The sequence below is a fragment of the Neospora caninum genome, chromosome VIIb, assembly GCF_000208865.1.
Source record: "Neospora caninum Liverpool complete genome, chromosome VIIb".
Classification (NCBI taxonomy): Eukaryota; Apicomplexa; class Conoidasida; order Eucoccidiorida; family Sarcocystidae; genus Neospora; species Neospora caninum.
The window spans coordinates 3,199,410-3,220,583 of NC_018394.1; the positions used below are offsets into that span (position 1 = coordinate 3,199,410).

The window sequence follows — 21,174 nt, forward strand, 5'->3', positions numbered from 1 at the left end:
TTCTGCCGCGGCATTCTCGCGGATGTTCCATCCCCACTCCAGCGAAGGAAGCGCCAATCACGGAAACTAGCTACCGGCATATAGACACGCGGTGCTCCAACAACACCGACAGTGACTTTCGGGCTAAGAAAGCCGCTCATAGCCTTGCTCCAAAGAGGCGGGGCCTATCTGAAAATGAACCCAACCATACTTCTATTTGAACGCGGCAAATCATGCAGCTACCTCCACAAAGCAGTGCATGGTGACTTGCACCACAAAACCCGCTTTACGAGAGTGTGCTCGCGGACGTCCTCTTATAGTCATTTTTCGCCTTCAAATACAGAGCCTCCCGTACAGGCACGAACATCCCCAGCCCACCCACCAAAGCTACCTCTTTTGTCACATTTAATGAAACCGTGCACGCAGGAGCGTTCGAGAGTTTCACCTTACTGACGGGCGGACAACCGTTCGTTTGTTGATGTAGAGCCAAACGAGTGCTTTGTTTCTCCACATCAATCTTGTACGCCACCAACACACGTAGGTATACCATTTGCGTAGACCGTCTACCAAATATCTGCACCATCGACTACCAGAAATATGTATTTTCATTTGCTAGAAGAGACGGTGGTGATAGAAACAGACCTGATATTCCGTGAACTCGCCTCGAAGTGTCAGTGGACGCATCGAAAGTGAAGATCATATGAAGGTGGCAAAAACACTCACCGGGAGGGCGGAAGGTTTCCTTCGAAAAGCCAGCTTTTATAGCCCGCCGCATAAACTCAGCATTTGACACATGAGCCAGAGCGCCTTTTCTTCTGTTACCCAGTCGCCTATCGTCGACGTAGGGACTCTCCCGATTTACCGTCAAAATTACGTTCTTCATTTCCTAACGGAACACAGTAACACATTACCGGTTGCGGTATAGCCGTCTTTCACCATGGAGGCCGGTTTCCTTGTTACATAAAAGCAAAGCTGGTAGCCGTTTAATCGAGAGATTTATAGCGAACCGTGTACACTGCCGGACTGACTGTGCAAGCCTATCACTCAACGTAGCTCTTCACCAGACCACTGCCGAACTAGCGGGCGCCGCAAAGCAAGCATCGGCCTTGCAGGATGCGAACCATAAAACGCAAAGTCTGCCGAGTCTCCTAGACTTCGTATCATGATAATAGCCACGACCTACTGTACCGCCCCACTACCTGGACTGCCATCGTGTCCCTGTGTGCGACAATCACCTCCTTTGAAGGGTGTTGTTGTGTCTGTCAGAATTGATACAGCATATATTCATGACCAATTTGCGGTCAACACTCACGCATTTCTATAGGCATACCTGACATGCTGTGTCGTCGCTGCAATAGATCATAGTGAACCGCATGGGACGAAGAAGCTTGGCTGCTGCGATTGCTTGTTTTTGCCCTTCTTTGCTGAGCACTTCAACAAGACGTTCTTGTGCTTCCATTGGGCAACCGGAAGGCGAGACAGTGCTGATGTTCTCTATTGCGCCGTGGTCAACCCAAGAGTAGTCTTCCTGTGATCTTCGACTATCGGGTTGAGTCGATACGCCAGATGGTAGGGTCGGCACAAACGAGAAAGCATCCGGAAACGAGAGGTCAGGCACACGCCTCGTATGAGATTCAATGTGGTTTGCCTCTCCCCATGATTTCAAATTGCCTTGGTCATATACATCTTTCCACGGCTGCGTTTGCCCACTTCTGGCGGATCCCAGATCTTCAACTGTTAAAGGCTTTTCGCTGGCATAGGCAGCCGGCGAGCCGCCAGGGGCCAACTCCGATGAGGAGATACAAGATGCTGCGATGCGTTCACCTATCTCTAGCGCTGTGCTTGCAGGGCCCGACCACCCTGTATCAGCACCTCCTTGGACACGCGACGTCGCTCCGCAGTTTACCAGAAACACCTTCAAATGGGTTGCTTTTGGATTCAAAGCTCTGGCACGCCTGAGTACAGACCTGAGTATGAACGTTCGGCAGCGTCTCTGTTGCGCTTTGGCTTTGTCCGCTAGTCCTTCTCCCGTCGATGTACGTGCCGCCTCCGAAGACTTTCGTGTTTCGCTCTCTAACAACTGGACGCCTTGCACCTGATTCTGAGGTCCAGGATGTCGGTGAGTTTTCACTCCTTGATGGCTTTGACGTGTAGACTGGTACACATTCGGAACCCCTGCAGCTCGTAAGGGTCGAATCCCTTTGCCGGACATAGATTCGCGCTGGGACGCCTGATGTGGGCGCTCCGCAACGGCGTGAGACGTCGGTGGATCGAACCGCTGCTGCTTACGTAAATGCATGTTGGCTCTCTGGTAACGGTGGACGGCGGTTGCCTCCTGCACCGAGCAACTCCGAGGTCTGCCAGATGCCGGCGATCGTGGTGCTGTGTACCCTGTTATGTCGCACTGCGGGTGGAACGGAGCCAGCGGCAGAAGATTCTTCTCACTTCTGTGCTTGGATGTTTCCACGGCATTGGAAGGAAGTCCGCCCTTTGAAAATTCACCGCTGCTAGCAATGTGCTCATTTGGATGTCCCACAAAATGATCACTCCCCTGGCGTTGTCTCGAATTGGAGGAATGAAAAAACGCCGGAATGCTTTTCAATGGTTCAGTGACATCTACATCTTCATGAGGGAATGGGTCGTAACCATGAGACCGCCAGGGACCCCAGTTGATGCGTCTCAACCCTCCTGTGCGCCAGACGCACTGAGTCGCTGGCACGGAGTTGAAAGAACGCAAAGGGCGGGGAGGCGGAGCTGGTGCGTTGCTGAAGCCGGCAGGAGGAGTGATACTCTCACCGCACCTTTGTCTCTGAAGAACAGACCTCATTTGTGTTGACACAAGCCTCTGATATTCTGTTGAACGGTCATGACGTTCTGCATTCAGTAACCGTGCCTCGTAATCAGGTGAATCGGCCACAGGTGCTGCACGGGTCCTCGCTAATATCCTCGCGTGACGGATGTAGTCCTCGTCCATGGACACGCCACTGGAGGTCTTCGTATCGAGACTGCCGTAGCCTGCAGAAGGCCTCGCCCTTTTCCAGCAGTGGCCGTTCATATGTGGTCGTGACACCAAAGTATGTGCTGCTTCTACCGTTGCATTGCCAGTAACTGATGAGGGGTAAAATCTCCGAATTCCAGTCCCATTCTCATTTATTTGCTGTTGATGTTCCACGATAGTCCCTGGCGTGGGAAGCGTTCTCTCTGGCGAACAGAAAAGCTCCTGGGTTACCTGCCTACGCAAGTCCCTCCAGTCTAATGGAGCTGAATTAGACAGCGTAAGGGAGACAGAGTCATGTGCGAACTGTGAACAGCTCTGCTTACCAAAACCAGTTTTGACGTCGAAGGGGACGTCTGGCGAACGTGACCGTTCTGTGACATAAGATTTGTTCCTTAATGAACTTTGGATTAATCGGCGCGTACCAGCAGCGACTGACGACTGCACCACTGAGGCTGGTCCCGCAGAAGACACCGACTCCATCGCGTGGGTATCTCCAGGATCCACTGAAGATATGAAGCCACGCGGAACCTGCCCAGTGTTTGTAGAACTGCTCTCAGACAACGTGTCGGACATTGAAGGAGGCCCTACGCTACTCAATATGGGGGCCACTGCAGAGAGGAGAACAACAGGCTCCGGCAGCTGGCATTCCTCACCCACCAGGACAGCAGCGTCCCGCGACCGGGCACCATTGGAATTATGTTCCATGGCTGCGTCGCAAGGGACGGGACCACCGGGTTTGCCTGTTGAAGACTTCCTCTGACGTGGTGTACGTGACTGGCCTGTATCACGATATCGCAAAAGAGAGCTAGAGTCCGACTGGCCGCTTTCGAGTGCCCGGGATCGAGCTGTACGGAGAATGTCAATCACCTGCCCCGACCCACAGGCAGGCGTATCCAAATTGGGGGCAGAGTCCATTCGTGACGTTTTAGGCCGCTGGTCTTCGCTAGTTGGATGCTGTCCACAGTGCCATGGGTCCGGGGACTCTAGCGCCGCGAGGCTTGTTGGCGGCTTGGATAAACGCAGAAGTGACTCAGGTGTGAATGCCATAGTTTGCCACGGCGGCGGAGCGACTGACGCCAGCCACTGTGGCCAAACGGACACACCTACTTTTCCTTGACCTAGTGTCCTCAAACGTCTGCATTCTGAAAATAATGCGTTCGTGAGTTCGTTGCTTCCTGACGAATCAGGCTGCTCTCGATTGTACCACACCTGTTCATCGGTGTGGACCTGCACAATGTCACCACCAGCATCGGCTGCCTGCAAACAGAATGACCCAATTTGGGGTTCCATGCTAATACCTGTAGTTAAACAAAAACCTAAGTGGAATTCCCTCGACGAATCAAGCTGACACCGAAGGGTGCCACTTGTACCAATGCAAGACACACAAACAGACACCACTCCAGAGACACGGTGCGTCGCTTAGAAAGCTGCTCGGAACACAAGAAGTAGAGACGCGATCAGATAAAAACAGTGAGCCGCAACTTGCCATTTCATCGAAAATGGGATACACAAGCAACGCAACGGTAATTTTTCATGGGCTCGGTGTGAGCAGGATCCTACTTTCTACCACGCCTGCAGCCACTTGCTGGCAATAGAACTGGTGGCAGGATTGCACAACCGACCTTTGGACCCGGAGGTCGATCAACACAAGGAGACATGTTCCGAACTACAGCGCATTCACCGTCTCAGGGGTCCAATGGTCTTAGTCTGTTGAGCGGGAAGCGGGGGGGGGCAGCATACAGTGCAGCCCTACCGCTGCCACACGTACTATGGGAATGACGCAACGAAGCAGGGGGGGTTGCAGTGCTAGCGGCGGTTGGTGGTGGTAGGCCATGATAACGTAGCGGTGCCACTATCTCGCTGTCGCCGGAAATATTTTGTGTTAAGAATAATATATTATTATGAGACAGCACAGCTGTGGCATCCTGCCAAGGAGTTCTCTTCAGTAACCTCTACTCAGTCTCCGCTCTACTGGCGTCTCGAGTATCGCGGGGCAAACCAGCTGCTGCGTTGGTAGTGTTAGACGGTGGCTCGGGAACGTACGCAGAGCAGGGCTAATGTTTTACGGAGACGCGTTGTTTCGCATAGAGACGTAGAACACCCGCACCAGTCCTGGCTGCAACATCTGACGGTGAACTGTTGTTCCTAACTAAATCTTGAACAGACATTCACGATCTAAACCGGTAGTCCAACTCGTACCCTTGCATTTTCTCAAAGTTATACAGTTTGTTGGTAAGTGTGTAACCAGCGAGCAAAAAATCCTTTTTCTCCCATAACTTATTCCATTTATTATATTGTAAACAAATTTAAACACGGCTACAAGAGTTACACGGGTTTTCTTCTTCAGTGCAGATTGGTAGCGGCTTTCACAGAGCTAAGGTAATTACGTCATGCGAGTACGTCATGCCGAGGCGGATATGCTGAACCTGCATAGCGATCCAGGCTCCGTCTTTAGAATTTGTCGACTCCCTGCGCATATACCGGATCCTATAAACCGGAGATCAATTTAGATTACGCAGAATATCGTGACGCTCAGACTTACGGATTCAGTTTGGCTCTCAGTACCGCTGTATCTAAAAGCGGTTCGCTGGCATCCTCATTCCTCACATGCCCCTTCTGTGTGTGTGAGAAAAATCCCTCAAAGTGATGAAAAAGAAAATGAGACTAAGGCTACAAGCCACACCCGCCGGCAAACGAAAAGCTTGACTGCTGCCATGGATCACCAAATCCATGATCGCCATATTTTACGACTCTACGAGAGCAACAAGAATAACTGAAAACGACGGACAGGGGGCGGCTTTAGCAAGGGGTTGCAGTCAGTATTTCAAAAATGTTCAACCTAGGGGAACAGCGTAACACATGGAGGAGATTGGTTCTTTTCCACTTGATTCACAAGTTTGCCTGATGGATCAGCAGAGCGGTGCTTATATGAAGTAACTCGCTGCGACTAAATAATCAGTGGTTGTCGCATGTGCCGACGTGAGTGCCTGTTAAGGTGTCCCTCAAACGGCGATAAAGCACCGAGCAGAATTTTACAGACACTGTGACCTACCCTGTCAGCTGAACGTGTTGGGTAGCGTTTCAGGATGCACTTATTTCTTTTTTTAAAAAAACCATATGTTTCATGCATTGAATACAAACCACAGGAGTGAACAATCATGAGAGGAAGTCGCAGGATGTGTCCCACCCCCACTCATGCATCCACATCGAGAATGCGGTGGCTGTAACGTCGTGGCCGATGATGTCGTCCATATCGAGAATGCGGTGGAGTAACGCCGTGGCCGAAGATGTCTCGTTAACACCTAGTAGAACAAGACAGGAGAGCGACCCTTAGCTTGTGGTTTTTCCAATGACCCGCAACGAATTGGAAGGACGCCGCTCGATGAGAGCATGCATTAAGAAACCTGACATGTGGTTGTGTTCTTACAGGCAGAACCGGACCCTCGGACTCACAATTACGTGGCTGTCGTGTGCTACAGTGGATTCACATGTCGTATTAATATGGCAGCTTCCAAACACACAACTATTCAGAATCGGGAGGTTTAAGCTATGCCGAAACGGTATGCCCGTCCCGTTGTTGGAATTCTCCTTGGCTTAAACTGCTGCAACGCTCAATCCGTAATCTTAGAGTCCCAGCGTAATCAACCCTCCATTCTCCCCGCGTAAGAAGCTTCACCTGATCCACAAGGGTGAAGCTCGCTACATTGGTACATCAGTTGCCTTGGATTGGCAATAGCCGGACAGACGACAGGATCTTGCATGAACGGAAACCTAACCCGACCTCGAACGGAGTTGTCGGAGCATCTGCAAATGGTGGGGTCGCATTTTACGGTCACTGCTCCTGGTTGCGAATACTGGGGCCGTAACTGCACAACCGGGGTCCCTGGCTCGGTCACTGCTGATGAACACATACACAGAGAGGTCAAATTCCAGTATGTATGTGCGTCAATGGAAGGGCTAAGTGTGTTACATATGCTGGCCTTCGTTCACTCGCTGTGACTACGCGCATGCAGGAGCACGCGGTCTTTTATAAAAACGCCGAGATTACACTCTCTGTGCTCCGGCCTTGGCAGTGGGAAGCAGAAGGTTGAACTGTGACTCTGAGCCACAATAGTATGGGGGGGAGAACTCACATGGAACAGAAATTGAAGATTACCTTTTCACGAATCCCATGTTTCATCTGGACATCGTCACCTCGATATGAGGGGACTTTGCATGCCCCTCGCCTATTGAGCTGCCCCTCAAAAAAATTAATTACAGCTAGCGTTTTGAAGAGACAGAAATGCAATAGTTTACCACAGCCAAAAGGCAATGTGGCCGTGCTTTTTGTACTAGGCAAGAATTCCTCCTTTCGGGGCAGGAGTTTTTCTTTCTCTCTCCAGCCACGAAGATCGAACCCTAGGCACCAGCGCTAGGATTCTTTCGCAGTACTACAGCGGCGCATGGTGCCTATGAAGCCCAATTTCAGAGTTACCACGTACGGCCACCCTCGAGCTAAGCTAACCGGTGCACTGTCTTGACCCGGGTTTTCTGGGGCTTGTAGTGACCGCAGGGTGGAAGTGCGGGCGGGCGATGGAACGGAGCCGCCTGACAAGCTCGTTTCTCTCTCCCGGTGACCCAGTCAACCTGAAATTTCCGTCGGACTACATTCGGGAAACGATTTTGTGCTGGATACGGAGCACTGACAATGTCAGAACCCTGTGAGAAAGATTTGCAACTCAAGGCCGTGGTCGGTTTTAGTGGGACCGTACCAAATGGGCTGATACTCCACCCTGACCCTTCTTACCTAATCTGCGGGTTAGGCTCCGCTGTCGTAATCAGAAACGTGAAAACAAAGTCCCAAAAATTTCTGCAGGGGCATGATAACAAAATTAACTGCATTGCTCTCAGCCCGTCTGGACGGTTCATAGCTTCCGGTCAACGCACACACAAGGGTTTCCTTGCAGATGTCATAATCTGGGACTTCGTCCAGGGCAAAGAACTACACAGACTCCGGTGGGTTTCGTTCGGTAACAAACGCGTCGCCTTTAATATAATTGCAAGCTGACCCTGCTCACTCTGGAGTATTCCAACTGGGCCCAGCAGTGCTATGTGTACCTCAACTAAGCTAGCCTTCGCCACCTGTCTGTTTTCATTTATATTGAAACGGCACTTAGAGTTCTCAGGCTTTGACGATACGGCCGCCTTCCAAAGCCACCATTTTAAGCGCAAGACGTGTTGGTATCACCAGGAATCTCGTCAGAGGATTCCACCGCCCAGGGCATTGTTCATTCTTAACATTTCTGCTGTCCCCCCTGCCGCATGTGAACATGGTAGTAGACAAGCTCAAACGTATGCTCTGATTTTGAGAAGCTACACCCTAGAAAAGGGAAGGCTAGAGAATAACGGCAGGGAGAGCAGAGTTCTGACGCACCAGCACCCGTGTGCACGGACGCAAGACGTTATGCCCGACTTTCCGTTCACTGGCATAGTGAAGGAAACCTAGCAATCCGGCCACCGTAGACATTTTCGAGAACGCGTAACCTGAAAAGAGGAGTCCAAATCTGAGATTGTCGGACGTGTATATTTCTCTAGGGGCGCATTCTGTGAGGATTCACACACTGAACAGTTTCTGCCCGGCATTGTTCGGTGTCTCAGGCTCCACAAAGAATCCGTTCAAGACCTCGAGTTCTCTAAAGATGAGAGCTACTTGGCGACACTTGGAGGCCAGGATGACAATAGCTTGGTCATCTGGAACGTGGCGGACGCAAAGGCCATCTGCGGGACGACAGCTGCAGCAGATACCGCGCTATGTGTGAAGTTTTTTAACAACACGGAGACATTCCTGCTAACTGGTAATGAAAGGAAAGGACACGCTTCAACAATTCAATAGTCCCACAGAAATTACTGGCCGAGACTTTCTTCCGTGACATATCCGATTGTACTTAGAGTTCTTTCATTGCTTTCCTTTTCGGTTTTTTTCACACACACGCATCCCAAGGTATAGTTGCGCAGGTAAATCAACAAAGAAGCACGTTGCTCTCTAGATGGCTGGCCTCTCTCCCATCTGTTCTGCGATCAGCGGGCTACTACCACGTCAGAATTTGGCAACTTGACGTCAAGAACAAGAAACTCCGTCTCCACGAATGCCAACTTGGAAAGCTTCAACGTATCGCGCAATGCGTCCTGATCACGCCCGATGACTCGCTTGCATACTGCGGGACTCAGTCAGGTGATTGGGAATCTTTACGAGAGAGGGGGGGGGACCTCGTGGACGCCCTGTTAGACAGGCTTCCTCTATTCGAGGCAAGTTTGGGAGCAGATAAGAAACTCAAGGGGCAGAGCAGACTCACAACCCCTGGATGTTGGCTACTTATCAGGCTGATCAACGAGACCCCAAGATTTACTGATGGACAAGCCGCCCAAAATCGTTAAACAGTGAACAGTAACTCGACTATTTGCATATGCGGTGCATGACGAAGATTCTTCACGTTTTGGTGATGGAGGAACAACCGCTGATCCATTCTGCATACCTAGACAATGGTGCGTACGGTTGGATGAACTCTGTGAAAAACCCAGGAAGAATCCCGTGGCAATAGCTTGTTTGTTCGCTGATGCGCTTTTGCATACGATCTCTGACATGAGCTGGAAATGCCGGATGTGGTATGATGCGCATGCGAACGCCTATAGGTTTCACTCTCTTCATTCATGTGTCGGTCCCAGCAATCCGCCGAAAAAGGACGCCATCCTCCTGTGTCTCTTCCCTTCTCTCCGAGTAGGCGACCTTTTGGAAATATCTCTTAGCCACGGCCTTTTCAAGAGGTCGGGCCCTGCCAAGGGCGTCTTTCCTCAAGGAATAACCTGCAGTGCACGCCTGCCGGATGGGGATATGCTTGTTGGGACAGGAGAAGGAGTACTTGCGAAGATTGAGGCGGACTCGCTAGCGACCAAAGGGACGTGCCAGGTTCTCGGCGCAGTGACAAGCATCGCCCTAGCTCCCGACCATCAGCACTGTTTTGTTGGGACAAAGGTGGGAAACATTTACTGGGTCGATGTGGCTTCGTTAACTCCGGATATCCGATACACGTGCCATGTAGACAGAATAAACTGCGTCACGTTTCCTCGAGACCTTTCAGAGCTCTTTGCGACCGCGTCCATGAACGAGATACGCCTCTGGAATGCACGGACGTACCAGGAGTTGCTGCGCATACACCTTCCCCTGCTAGAATGCTACTCAGTGGCGTTTATGCAAGACGGTGCCTCAATCATCTCTGGCTGGTCAGACGGCAAGGTCAGGGCTTTCCTGCCTCAGTCAGGACGGCTTCTCTACGCTATCCACGACGCGCATAAAGATGGGGTCACAGCCATTGTTGGGACGCAGGACAGCAAGCGAATCCTCAGTGGGGGAATCGCAGGAACTGTCCGAGTGTGGAGCACTGGCGAACGCACTCAAAAAATGCTGGCAAGCTTGAAGGAACACAGAAGCCGAATTTGGTCACTTCAACTGCGGAAGAACGACATGCACGTAAGTGCGCCACTGCCACTGAGTGCAGAAGAATTCGCTTTCAGAACGGAAGATACAGCTTCCGCCCACCTTGGCTGACGCCTGGCATCGCAAGAAGCCTGTGAGCCTTGTTTTCGCCGTGAAGCAGAAAAGTGTGTCCCGTCTGCGGTTGCTTCACTTGTCTGTTTTGTCCAGGCGGTTTCTGCTGCGGCCGATGGAAGTATCATAGTGTGGGATCTCGGAACGTACACATCAGTCATCTCTCTCGTGGAAAATACAATATTCAAGGTAAGACAGTGTTTTACTTGCAAACCACTGAAAGCGTTCAGGCGGAAGTGTTCACGTTAACTCAGCCGACGGCTGGGCATCTACCAAAGGGAACAGTCGCGGTAAACACCAATCAAAGTTCGTTCGCACGATACGCCATGATGCTGTGCGTTGAAGTGATTGTTGAAGGTGGCATCGTCATCTGCAGGGCGTACAATGTGGCAGGCTATACAGATTGCGTCGAGGAGTAGTGTAATACCGGGGCGACGTCTGCCGTGTTGCTCGTGTCCCGTTTTCATTTAGCGTCGGAACGACCATATTAGTGTTGCACGATAGCTGAGAACCTCAGAGATACGAAAACATCCGGAGGTCTGTTGCTTCTGAATATGTTACCGGCTTCTCCGACTGACGACGTCAGTTTTTCTGTTGCGTCAAAGAACGGACAGATACATCACCAAAAGAAAAACCATCCTCTGACTGCCGCGCGTTGTCTTTGAGGAAGGAGACTGCTCTAACGTCGACGTTTACGCATATCTGCAGAGCGTTGTATACCACCCTGACGAGATTCAGCTGCTCGCAACTGGAAGTGACAGGAAGGTTCATTTCCTTGATACTTTCGACGGGGGCAAGATACGCGTCATCGAGGCGGCCGATAAGGGGGAAACGAACTGCTTGGCCATCACGAAGGATGGGAATTACTTCTGCTCGGGTAAACGATGCTGTACGAAAATCGGCGATGCCTTTTAGAATGAAGCCAAACAACTGGAGGGAGACGCGTTGCGCCAAGCGTTGCAACTTGGTCCTGCATCCCTAACGTGACGGCACCGTGTCGTTGAGGGTATGGTGTCGCTGTCGCTAGACGTGTAAGGTTGAAACAGCAGCTGGGTTGTTCGTATTGGGCCTTCGCTCCATACGTAAAAAAAATGCCCGACGGTGACCGCATCACAAGCGTCTCCTTTAATTCGAACTCCTCGGCATTCAGACCGACATGCCATGGCTGGTCCATGTACAGAATTATGTACCTCCCGACTCGCTGGTTTTGCGCTGTCGCCTGTTTCGCACTCATCAGGTGGAGACGATAAACTGTTGCGGCTGTGGGACTACGAGAGTGGTGAACCTTTGTACAGCGGAATTGCCCATACAGACTCAATTACCTGTTGCTGTATCAGCCCGGATCAATCCACTCTGGTTTCAACGGGGCAAGAAGGCGCCATCTTTGTGTGGGAAATTCCAGAAGAGATCAGAGGTCCCCCCCGCTCAGACGCAGAGGATCCCTAGCGTGCAGTACAAGAGCTCAGAACAAGAAAAAGTAAAAGCTCTCCCACTTGGTTCCGGTTTGCCCGGCCAACATGTGAGGTGTCGGATAGGGGTAGGCCTTCCCTCTGTGTTTAGGCGAACGGAGTGACCATTAACATGGCGGATTCGTAGTCTTGTAGGGCCGTCGGCATGTTGAGTCTGCGATCTGCCAGCGCTTGACGTCGGCGAGAGCAGCTTTTGCTGCTTGCCCGTTCATTCCTTTACGCCGGCATCACTGGTGACCGATATTTTGTCCCGTTGGTCTAAACGGCGTGTCTCGTTCCCTAGCCACTTTGTTTTGTAGCTCACTTCCACATTCCGACCAGGTTCCGCATTTGGCGGTTGTTGCTCCAGGTTGATCGATCCCGCTTGTGTTGACGCGTCTGCAACTCGACTGCCCGTCATGTTTTTTGTTTCGGCGTCCGAAATGGATGGCTAGTCACTTCACTTGAAAACTACGTCACACCTCTGAGTTCCCATATGAACGCGACACTGCAGCATATTTGGGCGTCGGGATACCGACCTAAGGCGCCCCAGCAGTCCATAATTACGTGGGGAAAAAAGAGGGGGGCACATGCGCCACCGTGGCAAGGTGACGAAACATGTCCCGACATCACAGCCTCTCGAAGGAGGCAGTCCCAGCCAGAAGCGAAGGCGGCATTATCGAGGTTTGTTCACACTGTTTCAGCCTCTGCAAAGGCCTGCGCGTTCGGCGGCACCTGCGCATGCACGTTTTTGGCTCAGCTACCTCATTGAATTTCAAGCTCTGCATCCCGTGTGCGCCGGTCCAGCCCCTACCGGCTTCAAAACCTTTGAATTGAAGTGGGGAGAGCGATCCGGACAAAGCAAGAGCATTAAGGGCGCTGTCTTGATGAGAGAGCACCGTCATCGGTGCCTCTTCAGTGCTTCCTTGCTGCGGGCGTGTAGCAAGCTGGAAGCCGAAAGAGCCAGCAGAGGCTGCCTGGGGAATTTGACAGGATACGCTCTAGGGAACGGTTAGTATGAGCAGACGAAAGTTGCATGCTCCGACGAAGTCACTTGCCCCACGGCATCCCCTTCCGCTTGAATCCTTCCTCAAAATCGCAAAAAAAAGGTCAGCTGGGCTACGCTTGCCTGCAATTCGATGCCGATACTCACGTACAAGGCTGCAACGGCCGCGGCGAGGCTTTCTGTCACCGAATGACTTACCAAGAGAGGTTCACATGGCCATCCAATGTTTTCCTTGTCGGTCAATCACCGCTTGAAGTCTTTCTCTCTGCTCGAAGGATGAATACCGCGGAATGTCTTCGTCTTGAACCTTAATGACGGTGGCGCAGCCCTCTTTATCTCCCACAACCAGCACGGGGCAGTTTGGCGCGAACCTGAAGCAACAACCGAAGCTCCTCAACAGCCGCGATCACGTCTGGGGAGGAAGGGTCATGGAAGGCCAACTCAGAGGCCGAGATGGGAAACCGCTGTGACCGGCAGACCTGAAGAGATCATCTGCTTGAACCATGTCAACACTCGTTGCTCGGCTCTGACTAGCGCTAGAGTAGACAGTTGCGACGCCTACGCCTGTGCAGTAATCGGCGGCAGTTGCTGGAAGCAAACGACGCCATTCCGTCCTGCTTACCGGACAGTTGTCATCGACCGCCTGGCATTGCTGCTCTCTCTCTGGGGGTAGCGAATCACTACTGGGTCCGCCGTCTGTGTGGAGAGATCCCAGAGCTCGACTCTTCCGTCTCCCATGCAGGCGGCAAATTCCGTCGAATTAGTAGGGCACCTTTGTAGGGGAACAGAGTGGACGACAAGCAGGAAGAAAGCATGACAACTGCAATATGGATGAAGTGGCGTGACAGATGATCGGTAAGAGACTACGCTTGCTTTGTTCGGTTCCGTGGCGGGCCGAACCACGCGTCTGCCGAATCCGCTCTCAAGGTCACGAGTATATTCAGCCTTCCTACGTTCCGTGCCTCGTCGTAAAAAGTTTCATATACAGGGTAACGAGGTACCGCTTACACACTCCACGGAAAATACTCACCAGGAGAAGTCGGTAACTGCGCTGTATTGCGTCGATGGCGGAAGAGTCGCGACAGCTGCTTCGGGCTGTTTGATATTCCACAAGCGTATCGTCCCGTCATCGGAACAGCTTGAAAAGACTTCGCTATCAAAGGGGTTGTATGCAACCTGAGGCCACGCGAAACGCGCACCACCAGAAGAACCATGCACCGCAATTCTGAACGGTCAGGGGTACTGAGAAGAGGGTGACCTCATCGTTTTCAGGCAAGCAGCTGCTGCTGGGCGGCGTCTCCAAGCCCTCTTTCCGGGGAACGTACGAGGCAAACGCTAAGCAGAAGCCATTCTGTCTGCGCACACATGTATCGCCTACTCTGTTGATAGGTCCGGTGTGGCCGACGTAGGTGTCGAGGTACTGCTCGTTGTACGACGTGGAGCACCTGTGGACCAAGCCCTCGTCAGTGCCGATGACATACGTGGAAGCGTCCTGGCCGCTGATGTCAATACACAGCCCCGACGCGTACATAAAAACGACGGCGTCGTTCGCCTGGTCGACGCCGCTCGTGTTCCACGTTATTTTTGTACGGGGGTTGACGACGCGTTTCATCGACATCATTGTTGTCCGTTCCAATACTGACAACACATTGCACACGGACAAATGCCTACATCGCCCTCACGCAGGCTGGATTGACAAGCATGAGCAGGGAACCTCTGAAACACGAACCTCTAATTACATGGAGGGACAGGGTGGCTGCCTTGCGGCAGCCTGATGGCGCCAGAAGGGGTGAGGCGGTGCATTAAACATAAATGGGAATGCGTATAAGCCTCTTCCAATAGGTTTCATGGAAAACCTAAAATTCGCATGTTTGTTTGGATACTCTCTGAGGCAGGATTATTTATAAGCTTTTTCTGGAGAGTATATAATATATGGATTACTGTTATCACTCGTATTAACAGCGAGAGAAAACTACTACTCAGATGCTATAATACAACCTATAAAAGGCAATATGAAATGTTTTCTGCAATACCAATCAGCTAACAACTGAAGCTAGGGTTAAGGAGGCCTTTGTTTACAGCTTGTACCGTTACATTCCGGAGCATACCGTTTTATTCGATTGTCAAGACCATGTATTGTTATTATCACATTATAAGTAGATAATGGTACTAGGAAATGGGAGATCACGGTAGTTCTTGGGAAAACGACTTCTGAACCCCCAATATAGATTGGTACAAAGAAATACGCGTACCACCACTCGTGTTCTACTGCCTGCCCGCATACCCTCAGCAGGACTTCGCGGAATCCTCAGAAACGGTGAGAGTGGCGTGTAGACGCTGTCCTCACCTTTCTTCATCGTCCACTGGTACACCTTGCCATCCCCCCCAATGGAGAGCAACTGCTCTCCGGGAACCTTGTCAGCTCCTCGATCAACCCAGCGTACGTCCCATACGGCATCGCTGTGTCTGCTGCAACCCTGCATGATTTAAAGAGCCATACAGTGTCCGCAGTCTGAGTGAAAAAGTGCGATGCATCTGGCTGCTTGGTTTCACCGTTCCTGACGCTTAGCTTGGCTGTAGGTCCGTTTCGCTCTGCACGGCGGCTTGTACAAGCACTCTATCCGACGATGCAGAAAACGAGAGTCTTTTATTGCCCCATTGCAGAGACATTTCAGCCGCCTGGTAGAGACAGAGAGGCTCCCAGGACACTGCCGCAGTAAATGGTAATCTCGGCTGTATATCGAGTCGGCTGTTATGCCATCTAGAGTGTGAGCTACACGCTATCTCTACAGAGTTGAGTACTACTGGATTGGCTACCCATTAATTCTCAGTCGACGCAGCTGTAGTTGTGCTGACAAGTTGTTCCTGTCTACAGAGTTCGTCACAAAAAATGTTTTCTCTCATTTGCATCACGGCTGGAGCGACGACGGGTAACATTCCTACCTGCATGGACAGGACGGGGTGGGTTTGCAACACGGGCTGGTCGTTCGGCTTTCTGAGGTCCCAGAGAACGAGGTGCCCGTCTGCCATTCCGGCAGCCAGAAGGTTCGGATTAAAGGAAGAGAAGTGTAACGACAGAACGCTGGAAGGCGTACGAAATTTCCTGTCAGGGTAGAGCGGATTTCTCAAAGACCAAAACAGGACCCAGCCGTCTGCACACAAATCGAAAGGTGACTTGCCCGACCACGGGAGCATTGGCAGAGAGGGATTTCCCGGGATCGTCGTTCTCCTCGCTGGGGCGCATTCTAACAATCCATCGGGTAACAAAGTGGTCTACGTCACGCCTGTCCCCGCTCCGCTACTCTGCTCATGCGGCGCGTCGCCTCTCCCCCCAACGCTACAATGAAGCCTTCGACACACCACCCTCCAGAGCATACGCGCGTGCTCCCTTGTGCCACTCTGTTTGCGTGAAACAGCGGCCGAGTGTGTGAATGTGCTAAGAAGCGAAGAAAAGAATGAGGTGACTAACCGGCTTTTACCAACCTGATGATGTGCCCGTCCGGGCAGCAGGACTCGTTCCGTAGGCGACCGCCAACAAGTCTTGGTTTCCAGGGTTCCAGTTGGCAGTGGAAACACTCATTGAAGCTGTGAGTGCCCGACCATCAAAATCGAAGAGCTCTTTAAACCCTGCAATTGAGGAATTCAGTTTCGGAAGTTGCTCGTCATCCGGCGTGTCTCGATCATCGCTGTCCTCGTCAAACTCCTGGTCCCTGTCGTCCTCCTCAGCAATAATTCCTGAACCCACATCCGCCTTTGCTTGCGCTACGCAACGTTCTTCTCCCTTGCTCCGCATATGGAGCGGAAATGGTTTCTGTTCTGTAGCCGATGCAAAAGATGAAAAGTTGCGGAAATGCAGCCAGGCAGCAGCAAAGCGGATGCTGCCAATGGATATTATCGTGTTCCACGGCGCAGCGCATTTCATCCCCGTTGCTTAGTTGTCTCTCTAATCACCACTTCCGTATCCACCGAACCACGAGGGAGCGGGTGTGGAGAAAAGCAGCATTGGTGCTCAGCAGCAAAGGCAGATCCCTTTGCCCGTGACTGGTGAGGGAGGAAAACGAAAGATGGTCCGTGCAAAACTGCAAACACAGAGTGACCCACGAGTCCCCAAGTACAGACTCCAGCGTCAGCCAGTTTGAACGCGTTCGATTAACGATGACGCCATGATAATATGATAATAACCATAGGTATGTGCCACAAGATGTATGATTTCCTTACTCAGCATACCTCCGGGAGGTGACGTTTCTGGGAAGAGACACGGCCCTTCATTTTGTTTGACGCCACCCTGGGGACCTGGACACTGGGAGAAGAAGTTGCGGTAGGACATATGCTCACTATGATATCGAGTTTGAGCGAGGATTCTCTCGATGATTACTAGGCTGTTTAACAGGTAGCTCGGAAGAGGGAATTCCTTTCCAATCTGCCAAGGCAACCTTCCCACCGGAGAATTCTCCTCAGATGGCGGACTCGCTGGACCGCGTCGTTCGTCAGTGGCTGAGCCGGACCCGGGGACCTGAATGGAGGGCCGATGGCGCCGTATGCTCCTTGCCGAGTTTCCGCCGTGCAGGAAGCTCGGACCGGCTGCTCAGACCGGCCACACAGAAAGCGGTTTGGCACGGATTTGCCACTAGTACACACTAGTCGAGGTGTCCACTTTTGTCAACTGCAACGAGTCCCACGGCAGAAGGAGAAGCGACCGCAGCTCCGGTTTGGTCCTTTGGAAGTGCCATTCACTGCTTTAACAGCGTGGTGTGGAGTGCTCCACCAGACACGAGTCTGATTCATACAGGACCCCACAGGCGAACAGCTGAAGTGCGCGAAACTTCAACCTGAGGCTGATGGGTACTCTCTGGGCAGCATCCCAACACAAGGGGTTGCAGGAAGAACACTGCCAGTCCCCCAAAAGAGAAATGGATCATGCGCCGGAACCCGGACTTCCGCAGGGATACTAGAACGCGACCAACTGCCGGCGAGACCAGAGAGGGGCTAAAATAGAATGTCTATTGCAACGCTCGCAGCAAATCGTCAGTGAGCAGGGGTGCTTGGGAAGCCATACATTCGCTTCGACAAGCTTTCAAGTATTCAGTTGTCAGCCGTCAGCGCTGCGAGCGAACGACGGGCGGTCGAAATAAAGGTGGGGCTCTACTTCATTACGTCAAATGCTTTACTTTACAGCGTGTATCCAGATGCTTACCTCCCAAGCCAAGTTTCCTGTTGGACTCTCGTGACGGTCCGCCAGCAATGGGGCCGTCGTTCCTCCGTGTCTTGAGCGTCGTGTACCCTTTGTGCAACGAGGCAGTAGTCACATCCTTGGTTGTGCCGCCGTCAGAGACGTCGCCCCAACTGGCTGCTTTTCGAGTAGCCGAAGATACGTGGAACGGGTAGTTTTGTTGCACTGAGATGTTATTCACATCTAAAAGGCTACCCGGCATCTTTAAGCCCTTTTCTGTATAGCTGTGAGCCTCCTTTGCCCACTGATGTTGGAGCTCGTTGACGCTGAGAGGGTAAGGACCGGCACACATCACACAGTTTCCAAGCAACAAATGTCTCCGCGTAGGACGCCCGATGAGCACTAGAAGTCACGAAACTGTACCAGTCGTGAAGACTGATAGCTGCCTTACACGTAGACGCGACAGGGACTCGTTGTTCGTTCTACCGAGTTGAGAAAGTATAGCCCTCTCGAGTCAACAACCTTGCAGCGCAGGACCTGCTCGACTCTCTAGGCAGCAAACACATAACAGAGAAACCACTCTTGCCGGCAGTATCGAACGGCGGCCGTCCCTACACGCAGTTAACTATGGCTCCCCCGCTGGCCTTAGGTTGGCTGAAGCTCTCAGATTTTTGTGCAGGAGACTGGATCCTCGGAACTTGCCCGTCTGACGGAAGCAGTCCTATGATGCAGAAATACCCGAGAGGACGCATTGCACGCAGGTTCGCAGAGATCGCGACATCTCCGAAGCTCTCATCGGCCACTATTCAATACGACGATGCCACGGAACGGGGCCAGTTCCCTCCCCTTTAGGAAGCCTGGCAGCTTTAACCGTCGCCCAGAGAAGGGGTTTAACATGCGGAAAGACAGCCTGTCTGGAGCACTTACCGGGGTACAGCGAAGGTGTTGAACGCATCAAAAATGTCCGCCGGGCTGACAGACACTCCCGCTGACACCGGCGCAGGAGGCAGTGCTGAGATCTCCTTGTTTTTCTGAGGGAAGTTAAGGGTCTGTGAGTGATTAGCCACATACTTCTCTGTCAAGCACTTGGACGCCGCGAGTTCATCGTATTGCTTGTTTCGATTGGTCAGGCGCCAGTATTCCTCAGTGTCAACAAGAACCACGAGGCTGGGTTGGGAGAAGTAGATTTCTGTTGCTGATTCTTGCAAAGTGATTTCCACTTGCGTCTCGAGCAGTCCTTCGCTGACCTCCCGTGCGTGGCAGTTAGTTCCTTGAGGGTACGGCAAACCGTCCTCTGCGGTCGCAGTTGCAGCACACCAAAACGGCCCGTTTCACTAGCAGCTTGGTATATAGGAGCGCGGCGTCCTCAAACCTAGAGAGCATACAGAAGATGTTACAGATGCTTTTTCTCACCGGCCGTGGGGCCTTCTTCGTCGTCGTCTGCATCTGCGTGCGAAGCAGACGTGGCTCTTTGGTCTCCTCGCCAGTCTTTTCCAGGCTGTCCGGCCATCTCCACTGTGGAAACCGTTCGGCATATATTGGGAGAAAACTGTCAACACATCGTGGCGGATGAACTGGATTTCCTGGCCCTGTAGGGTATCCAGGCAGCCTCCAGGGCATCGGGCTATTCGACGTCCCCACATCGTGTACGTGTTCACCTGCTGTGGAGACCGAAAAGGAGGGTGAACGCAAAACGTCGAGAAAGCAACAAGTGCTGAAATGTGAAAAATGGAAACACAAAGTAGTACACCGGAAGAGAGCAAGGTTTTTCAAGTCCTTTTGCTGCTGGGTATGCTGACGGCTTTTCGAGTGACACGATGGTGGCGCAGGCGAGTTCAAGCTTCAACTCATCTAGCATTGCACGAATTATACTGTTGAAGCTGCTGCTGTGTTGGTGGCAGAACTGCGTTCAGACTTACAGATCTTGTCCACATCAGTGGGATCGCCATTTTGCTGGCGGACGCACGAGGCCAAGGGCCTTGGTGTGACTATTTTGCCATTAAGCAGGACGTGAATTTGTCCTGCTGCTGGGAGGCAGCCAAAAGGGAAGTTTTGGTTATGAGAGTATGTTTTTCACAGGTGCCTCAGGGACGCGTGGAAACTCTCACGGCACTGGTCTCCCACTACAGCCTTCAAAAGAGTGCAAAACGCAGTTGCCAGCCTGGTATGTCATTAGATGGGTGACCTTAATATTTTCTGACCTGACTTGTGTTTGCCCAGGTGTTGCCGCTCCACCGCACCAAAATACTGCGGCAGTGTGTACTGGAGGACTCCATATACACTGCGTTTACTAGCGCTCTCATCTCCAAGGCCGACTGCGACGAAACAGTTATCGAGTTTCGTCGTATCGCACTTCGTGCCTATAGTACCAGTGTACAGGAGTGGCCTGCTTGTCTGGTTTTCTCTTGTCTGAACTCGACGATCTCTAGATGGGGAACGGAGAGAGCTGCAATTGTAGTGGTTGTTTACAACAGTGACTGCAAGGGCGTCACCAGGGGATCGCCTTTCGCATAGCAACTAAGCCTACACAAACACCTCAGTGATTGTCCTGGTTCCTGACTCCAGGATTGCCTCACCACCGAGTTCAGTGTCTCTTGTGTTTCGTATGTTTGATTGATTCCCCGAGAACGTGAAAGCGGACTTCCGTATCTGGCTAATGTTCTTGCTGCTGCGGCTGAAACTCGTCAGTGCCTGACCGGAAGACCTCACGCGGAGAGAGGAACTGTTGTTCTGCTGGCCCCTGGCTCTGTTGACGTCGGCACCCGCGGGCGGCTTAACTTGCCGGCTTTGTACGGGCTCTGCCATTTCCTGGGAAAAAGCACTAGTGGATCCGTACCTCTTGCTCGGCTATCTCTGACAGCGATACCCGTTCAGGGAGAGCTGCCTATCGAGTGCAAACAGATCCCGGGGCGCGCAAATCCCTGGAGCTCGTGAATCGACATCCGCGCTCAGAAAGCAAAGTCGAGGTTATGGCAACCGAGGTACCATGTG

General features: G+C 52.1%; 3 protein-coding genes across 3 annotated transcripts; 1 reads left to right on the forward strand and 2 right to left on the reverse strand.

Annotated features, from left to right (window-relative positions):
* Positions 1-1,297: 1,297 nt before the first annotated feature.
* On the reverse strand, positions 1,298-4,267 carry NCLIV_027980 (hypothetical protein; the record flags this gene model as incomplete). Its single annotated transcript, XM_003882992.1, has 1 exon — positions 1,298-4,267. The coding sequence occupies one exon, from the start codon at positions 4,265-4,267 to the stop codon at positions 1,298-1,300; it is 2,970 nt and encodes a 989-aa protein (XP_003883041.1).
* A 3,397-nt stretch (positions 4,268-7,664) lies between these two features.
* Positions 7,665-12,005, forward strand: NCLIV_027990 (putative WD domain, G-beta repeat-containing protein; the record flags this gene model as incomplete). Its single annotated transcript, XM_003882993.1, has 7 exons — positions 7,665-7,986; positions 8,638-8,811; positions 9,039-9,188; positions 9,736-10,481; positions 10,656-10,748; positions 11,268-11,436; positions 11,797-12,005. The coding sequence occupies 7 exons, from the start codon at positions 7,665-7,667 to the stop codon at positions 12,003-12,005; spliced, it is 1,863 nt and encodes a 620-aa protein (XP_003883042.1).
* Positions 12,006-13,221: 1,216 nt separating this feature from the next.
* NCLIV_0280 (axonemal inner arm I1 intermediate chain dynein IC138) lies at positions 13,222-19,693 on the reverse strand (the record flags this gene model as incomplete). The annotated part of the gene is made up of 9 exons (XM_003882994.1): positions 13,222-13,384; positions 14,044-14,189; positions 14,392-14,651; positions 15,361-15,490; positions 15,957-16,036; positions 16,497-16,829; positions 18,208-18,509; positions 19,111-19,477; positions 19,597-19,693. 9 exons carry the CDS (start codon positions 19,691-19,693, stop codon positions 13,222-13,224), a joined length of 1,878 nt encoding a protein of 625 aa, XP_003883043.1.
* Positions 19,694-21,174: the final 1,481 nt, after the last annotated feature.